This window comes from Corvus brachyrhynchos, unplaced genomic scaffold (assembly GCF_000691975.1).
Source record: "Corvus brachyrhynchos isolate BGI_N302 unplaced genomic scaffold, ASM69197v1 scaffold200, whole genome shotgun sequence".
Taxonomy (NCBI): Eukaryota; Metazoa; Chordata; class Aves; order Passeriformes; family Corvidae; genus Corvus; species Corvus brachyrhynchos.
Genome location: NW_008236184.1, coordinates 7,863,988 through 7,871,950, shown reverse-complemented (window position 1 = coordinate 7,871,950; position 7,963 = coordinate 7,863,988). Strand labels below are relative to the sequence as shown.

The following is a 7,963-nucleotide window of genomic DNA, read 5'->3' as shown; positions in this document are numbered from 1 at the left end:
ACCCTGTCCCTGGGGACAAGTGGTGAAGCTCCTTTCCGCTGAGGAGGAGCAGAACAATGGGGCTGAGGGGGAACTCGGGATTTTTCAGCCCAAAGGTAGCACCACCAAGAAAATGAATAAATTTAATATCCCAGGCAGGGTGTTGCCATTCCTCCTTCCAGAGAGATGCAGTTGAAAGAGACCAGCATGTGTCAAAGCCTGAAAAAAATAGGAATTACAGGTGCTAAGGCTCCCTTCTAGTAAAATAAAGCCCATTTGGCAGAGGAAGGGTTTCCAGAGAGGATGTAGCTGCCCGTGCAAACAGGCAGTGAGCTGAGGGAGGCAAGGAGGGATTTGGGACATCTGAGCAGTGTTTAAATCTCATCAGATGTGGCTTTGTTTTAAACAAGACAGGTAACTGGGAAAGTTACACCAAGCCCAGTTTGGGGCTGGAGAGATCCCATCTGTTTGCACAGCACCCCCGCACTCCTCCATGCTGGCTGAGGCCCCCAAATCCATTTCCCCCCCAAAAACCCCATACACAAGCTCTTTCCCCTCTCATCTCCCACTGCCCACCAGTACATGCTGGGGCTGGATCCTGGGCTCCTGCCAGGCCTGGCAGAATGGGAATCTCCTATGGACAGGTTTTACATTTCCAGGTGAAAAGGCTTGACAAGGTGGGAAACAGAAAAATCCTCAGCAATTTCCTCAGTTTAACAACTTTTTAATTGGATGGCATTGATTATTTCAGTGATGAAGTGTATTTGGAATATGGAGACAACACAAAGGCATGAATGAAGATTAACTCTTGCTTCCAACCCCAGAAAATGTTTAAAAGAGTTACCAGAGTATTTGAAAATATTTTTAATAGTTTGGAACAACTAAATTTAGCTAAGCTGCAGATAGGCCTCTCTTTATTACAGCCAGAGTTACTATGGCAACATGCTACAATTATTTATCGCCATGACAATCCACTGGAGATTTTTTAAATGCATTATCTATTTTTGTTTGCATTGTCATTCCTGCCAGGGGAGGGAAGACACCAATTTGGTGCTCTGTGAAATGGTCAACATTTCACCCCAGCCATGGCAGGGTGGAGACTGGGGGAGATTTTAAATTGAGTGGCAGGAAAAGCCAAGGAACAACCTCTCAGGATTATTTTTTTCCCCTTTTTTAGTCTAAAATAGGTTACTGTTTCTAACTGACAAGTGAATAAGAGCTCGTTCTTTGCCAGTCTTCCTCCTGACTGCTCTTTGATAATCTGAGATACCAGAAACAAATGGGAATGAATGAGTTCTGCAACACCCAGGAACTGTTATTATCTCTGCCACAGAGAGAGGGAAATGCGGACAAGCTATATTAGGCAACTTCTCTAAGGTCACATCAGCAGGCAGTGATAAGGACGTGATTAGGACCTGCTACCTTGGCCACATCCTCCAGTGTGGTGACAGCATCATGATTCCAGTGCTGCTGTCACAAGTGCTCTGCATCTTTATTATATACACCAGGTCAGGGGAAATTGGAAAAGCCTGTCAATCTCTGGGTTGTGGGAACAAGGGAGGGATATCTGCAAAGTGCTGCCACTGCATTTGTTTGGCTGTGACAGTAGAGGAGCTCCACCAGCTCGCTAACGCATGGGGGGCAGTTTTTGGGTGCAGGATGGGTTTCACTGCCCTTGCTCTGCCCACAGCAGTGTTCCAGGTGCTCCAAGCTGGAGATGTCTTGCCCTGGCAGAGGCACAGCAGACCTCCCTCCATCCCAGGACGCGGTGTGTGGGCAACCCTGTCTTGAAGCACACCACCATGTCCCTGTACCCTCTGCGGGATGATGCTTGAGTGGAGCGGACGTGCTTGAGGAAAGGTTGGTGGATATTGTTCTGACACATCCAAATAATGCTCTGCTGGTCTTGTCCAGAGTGATGGTTAAGTAATCCTAAGGAGGACGTGGAAAGAGCTCCCTTTGTGACTCTCTGACTAATGAAAAGCCCTTTATATAATTCTGCAATCAACTGCATGGGGCTGCTGGGACGGGTAATTGGGCTACGAATGGGCTCCATTTATGGGACATTATGTAATTTACCGTTCTGTCATCATCCGCTCCCAAAACCGTGACTCTTTCTCCAAGGCTCACATTTCCAGGGATACAAGTAATGATCAAGGCTTGGCCCTTTACATCTTAGATCATGAACAGGATCTTTACAGGTGTGGCTGGTTTGGATTAAACCCGGCTTCCCAGTGTGTTAAGGGGAGCAAGAGGCAGCTCCTGGTGGGACAGCCCAGATTTTGGCTCCTGTGCACCACATGTAGATGCAAGATCCTTCTTCTCAGACAGGGTTGTTGGTCCAAGCAGCACATCCCATGAAAGCAGCCATGGGGCTTGCTGTGCCTGAGGGGAGCCAGGCGGACGTTGCTGGAGGCTACTGCACTATTTATGAGATTATTTCCAGTAGTCTTCAAGGGCTCTTGCTGTAGGCCAGCACTGCAAGACCAAAACCAGGCTGAAGAACATAAAAAACAAGAGAGGCTTCCTTGCAAGGCTGTTCCTGAGGTGACAGTTGCCCACCCTTGGCACATGCTGTGGCACAGACACCCTGCTCTGTCAGACCCATGCGTGGTCCTGCCTGCAGATCCTCACATCACATCCCATGGCAAATCAACAGAGGTGCATGGCTGGAGCAAACCCCAGAGCACCCCTGCTGTCATGTCAATAGTCCCTTAGCAAAGTGAGTTTGGGGATTGCTGCTTTAGGCCAGAGACATTGACAGGCATTGATTTAATACTTTTCCTCTACCTTCCAAGGCTGAGCCAGTGCTGTGTATATCCACTCTTGTTTTTTCCCTAACTAAATGAAGCACAGGTCCAAGTACAAAATCCCCTGGTGTCTGCTGATAAAAGCCTCAGAGGTGTTTGCACAAAGCCTGAGCACAACCAGCTCCGTGGCAGGAGCGGTTGGTGGGTAATGGCTGGGTTACACTGAAAACCAATCTGTTCTCCATCTGGCAGCGGGAATATCACTGGAAGGAAAAGAAAGAGGCAGGACCAGAACTGTTAAGACCTGCAGAGTTCATTGCTGCTGCAAGAGTCCATGAACAGAGAGAACAGGAGCATCTGTCAGCATGGTTTGAGGCACTGAGGATATGGGAGGTGAGCTGGAGAGATTGGGTTTTCCCTGATTCTGCAGGTTTGTACCAGGATGGGGACAAGGTGAGCCTCTGATGTTGATGCCCAGTGGGGCATGAGGGCCCTTTTGCAATGCACACCACGACCTGACGGCAGCAGCACAGCCCCACAGAAATGGGGACTCAGCAAGTCCCTTTATCCCCCAGGTTCCTGTGCCCTTCTATGAGAGCTGCAGATGTAGGTAGATTATACTTGATGTGATTTTTAGGACAAGCTTTGAGGAATTAGGCCCTTGCACTACAAATATGCAAAGTAAAGGGCAGTTTCTCTCCCCGGCTACAAAAAAAAGGGGGGAATTGCAACAGGGAGGTGGAAATGCATATATTTGGTGATTTCTCACAGGTCACACACACACCAGAGTGGTTTTTTGCTCAGACTATTTACTGGTGTGAAAAACAAAATCCTGCTTGTAAAATCAGACACACACAATTGGGAAAGGTGTTTTCTGAGAATGAAATCTGGTTGACACCCAAAGCCAGTCCTTGCACAGACTATAGTATGGAACGCAGGAGGAGATATTTGGTTTTAGGCCAGGTCTGTGGGATTACAATGAGCCTCTGATGTTTCCCAAGTGATGAATTATTTCAAGGAACAACCTGGGTGATAGCAGCCCTTGTGTCATGGTCGCAGGGTGAGAGAGGAAGACTTTTAAATGTTAATTAGCAGGGAAGAGCTGTCTTGCAGACTAACCACAAAGATCTCCGGTGATGGCAGGAGGCAAAGGAGAGCAACAGAGCATTTCATTTGTAATGCATGGTTTTATTTCACCTTGGAGATCCTCTCATTGATGGGTTTGGCAGGCAGATAATGAGACTGCATTGCTGTAGGGTCCCTGACTGCAAGGTGCTTAAGCACAAAAGGAAGCCCCTAGGAAACCTCCTGGCAGGAGGCAGGAAGCCCGGCACCAGGCAGGGATCACAGGAACAGGTAGCAGGGAAAAAGTTGTATCTGCAAGCAGGTGAAAAAGAGCAGAGGCTGATGGTGCCTAGTCCCAGTTGGGCAAGGGGATGATGAAGTGGCAGAGGGAGGATGAGGTGATGCTACAAAGGTAATTAAAAGACTGAGCCGAGTGATGGAGCCAGTTTGAGCTCAAGTGTTCCTTTCCATTGCTTCCTTTTTTCAAGTGGACATCTCCTAAGCAAATCCCACTCCTGTGCCATTGCCATCAAGCTGGGAGCAGTTTCCAGTCCTCCAGCCCTTCCCATCACCTTTTTTCTTAAGTGGACAGAGGTGCTGTGGCTCTCCCATGAAGAAAAGGGATTTGGAAACGTGGCCAAACCAGGGGCACAGTTCCCCTCTGTTCTGCCCCAGTGTCACACTGTGCTCTGAGGAGAATGGATAGGGAATGTCGGACCTCAGAGCAGTTACAGCTCTTGAGCTACACAGGGTTTTACTGGAATGGTGATGTGCCAAGTGCCACTGGCCACTGCTCGGGGCAGAGCTCCATCCCACTACTCTGCTTTGGGTTCCTCCACTGGGTCAAGGTGATCACCTCTGCCCAGCCTGCCCCATGAAGAACATCAGCGGAATGTGGGGTAGTCCCATCTGCCCCCCTGAGCCAGAGGAAACATCTCTGCCTTTGCTTGGGTTGCCAAAAACACCCATCTCCAGGCCCTCCTAAACTGGAGGAGTGACTCCACTCCATCAGGAATTACTTCATTGACATTGGAAGGGCAAAACACAGTGTCAGACAAGAATGAAGCCAAATGTTGATGCCTGAATCTTTCCCTCTAATTAACCTTAAATTAAAAAAAAAAATTAAACCATGGGCAGATGCACCAGCTGATAATGTGTGCTGGGCTGGTGTGACCAGTCCCTGCATTTGCTGCAGGGACAGGTGACTGCAGCAGCTGCATTTTGCTCAATTACACAGAATTTTTAAAGTGTTTTTGATCCCAGGATGAAAAGTGCTGTATAACAGTAACACTTCTTTGTATATCTGTCTGTCTGTCCATCTCCAGAGCATGGTCTGAGTGTGTTTATTCCCGCAGTTAAGGAGAGCTGCAGTTACAGCACTCCCACATGTTTAACACTGTTTCCAAGTCCCTCTTGACTTCCTTTTTCATCCTTCTTCAGGGCTGTGTTTAGATTCCAATTTCCAATCTCCTGGACTGAGATTGTTATTAAGATGCAGCACTGGTAATGCTCCATGGATCCCACCCACAACAAACCACTGCAGACGGGCGTAGCACTGGGGAGAGGAGGGCTCGGAGTGACCACAGAGTGTTTAGGCTTTAAAAAACAGCCAGTTTTCCTTTGTATAGATCTAAAGACCATTCCCACATACTATAGACAAATATGGCAATGGGGAATGGAGGGATAAGAGTTGATCTGCAGAACCAAACAGAAGGGCTATAATTAATCAGGTAATTGCAGTATTTGCATGGAGTGTCTGTAAATATTACCTCTAGTTCTAAGTATGGTACTTTGGACCACGTATCTTATCGTGGAACAACCCGTCAAATAGCAAACACATCCACTTGACTGGAATATAATGAATATTAGGTCAGCCAAATGCAAACTGACTAAATTAATTTGTAGTTGTGTACCAAGTGATGTTGTGCGATAATTTAATGAAACCCTTCAAATAAATATGCACTGGGGAACAATGCAGAGGAGCAAGCGGAGTGTGCAGGGAAGGATTACTGGGGGTGGTGAGGTTACAGAAGGAGGTCCTGGAGAGCAAACAGGGCTGAGGGAGGATCTCAGAGCACAGGGGAGGATGTGAGGGCTGAGCAGGGACCATGGTGGTGCTCTGCAGAGAGCCTTGGACCTCAGAGCTGCTCCTGAAGGAGCTTAGATGGGACACCCAGGGCTGGGCTCAGCCCTCTGGAGCGAGCATGACGCAGGCGGAGGCTCCGTGGGTGGCCCTTGGCCCCCGTGGGATTGCCCCCATGCCGCGTTGTGCTGCTTCCCGGGAGAGCTGCTGGCTGATGGGAGGGCGATTTGGAGCAGCGTAACAAATGATGTCTCGGTCCTGTGAGAAATGCAGAGCCAAGTGAATGGGTTAGAGTCCTCCTTTAAATGTTTTGGTTCCTCAATCAGATCATCTGAGGACTCTGAAAAACAAAACACTATTTCTGCCTTTTTCATATCCCTCTGGTCCCTTTTTTGTTTGGGCAAGGGCAAAGTAATCACTGACATAGCTCATTTGAGGAGCCACAGTATGTTGATCTCAAAGGGAATCTGGGGGCAGAACAAGCCCTCTTTGAAGGGGGAGCATGTCTGATGTCCGGCATGTGAGGGATGCTGCCCATTGCTCCAGCACACAGAGGATTGGATGTGATTTCCACAGAAAAGCACAGCTGAGGCACTGGGTGCTCAGAGCACACCCTGAGCAGTCCAGTGGGGCTGGGGTCACAGTCTTGCAGCAGCAGCACCCAGGCCACGCAGGGATCCTGTTGGGAAACCCCCAGAGCACTTGAGGTCATTGGGGTCTCAGCCACCTCGGTGGCAGCATGGGAGCTCTGCAGGATGGAACCTCAGCAATAGGGATGAGAAACCAGTGGGAAATGCTGGTCCCAATGGTGCCATTCCCCTGAACACCCCACTGGCAGGTGGGGACTCTGGTGTCCCACGTGATGCTGGGGTCTTAGCCCAGCAATGCAACACTTATCCTGCAGGAACCAGACCCCTGTCCCTGACAGGGTCCCTGTCCTCCATCCCTGAGCTGTCCAATCTCCCAGCACAAACCTGACTCCCACAGCAGCCAGAGCTGCTGTTCTGTGGTTGCAGCAGCAAGAGGGGGAATTCCTCTGACCAGAAAAGTCCCGATGCTGCGTTCCCAGGGGAGCAGAGTAGCTAACTTAGTAATGTTGACATAAGAGATGCCCTTGAACTGGGATTATAGGACATATGCTGAATTTATTGGGAAGGGGTTTATTAATTTGCCCACATGATGTGTCACAGGACTGTCTACTAAGTTTACATCAGTTATTCACAGTGATATCAGGTGCCCTTTATCAGATTCTGCATCAGCCACCTCAGAGTGAGACCACAGAGGAGCAACTGCTAAGGGCTAATAAGCTCCAGTGATAACGGATGCCAGTAAATGAGAGTTGTGTTTGGGGTATTCTGTGTCAGCCCAAATCTGGGCAGAGAGGACTCAGAGACACAAGTGGTGGAAAGCTCAGGCAGGCAGGGTCACGCCAGCACAGACTGAGCAGCCACTGTGATGACACAGCACGTGTCCCACCAGGACAAGCTGGAGCAGAGGCCACAGAGGACCCCTGCTCCCACTGAGGAGGCTCCACGTCAGTTCTGCCCCTCTGGGATGCAGAGGATGTTTGTGCATATGGGTGTCAGAGGGGTTGAACGGGTCCTTCCTGCAGCTCCAAGACTCGTTGCTAGAGCAGCCAGGGGGTGGGAGAGCAGATGGCTGTGGGCAGAGGTGGGCTGAAGGTTGAGGAGTAACAGGCTCATCCCAGATGTAGGGGTCCTGGCAGGATGGGCTGCAGCAGGGGACAAGGGGTGGAGGGGGAAGGCAAACACAGATGCAGGGACAGGAATTGCTGCAAGGCTGCACTAAAGGCACCTTCTGCCACAAAGGAGGACCCAATATTAATTCTCAAACTCATTATGGAGAGAAATACCCTCCTGTATCACTATGGGATGAGATAAGCATCAGCACAGGATAAAAAAAAATTAAGCACATAAGGATAGAGAAGGAACTGAGGAGATTTTTCAGCATGAATGCACTTACCCCACGCAATGGGGGTGTCCCTGTCCCCACACAACCCAAGGCTCCACCATCACCAGAGCTGCTGCATTTTGGCTGGTGGCTGTGGATATCCTTGGCAGTTCCA

The 7,963-nt window shown here is 49.4% G+C and overlaps 1 protein-coding gene across 1 annotated transcript in view; it reads left to right on the top strand.

Moving 5' to 3' along the window:
- Positions 1–5,998: 5,998 nt before the first annotated feature.
- The window catches only part of SYNM (synemin), a 37,488-nt gene continuing 35,523 nt past the window's right edge, over positions 5,999–7,963 (top strand). Inside the window, exon 1 of the mRNA XM_008638682.2 lies at positions 5,999–6,114. Within this exon, the coding sequence (XP_008636904.1) occupies positions 5,999–6,114 (116 nt within the window). The remainder of the gene's footprint in view (positions 6,115–7,963) is intronic.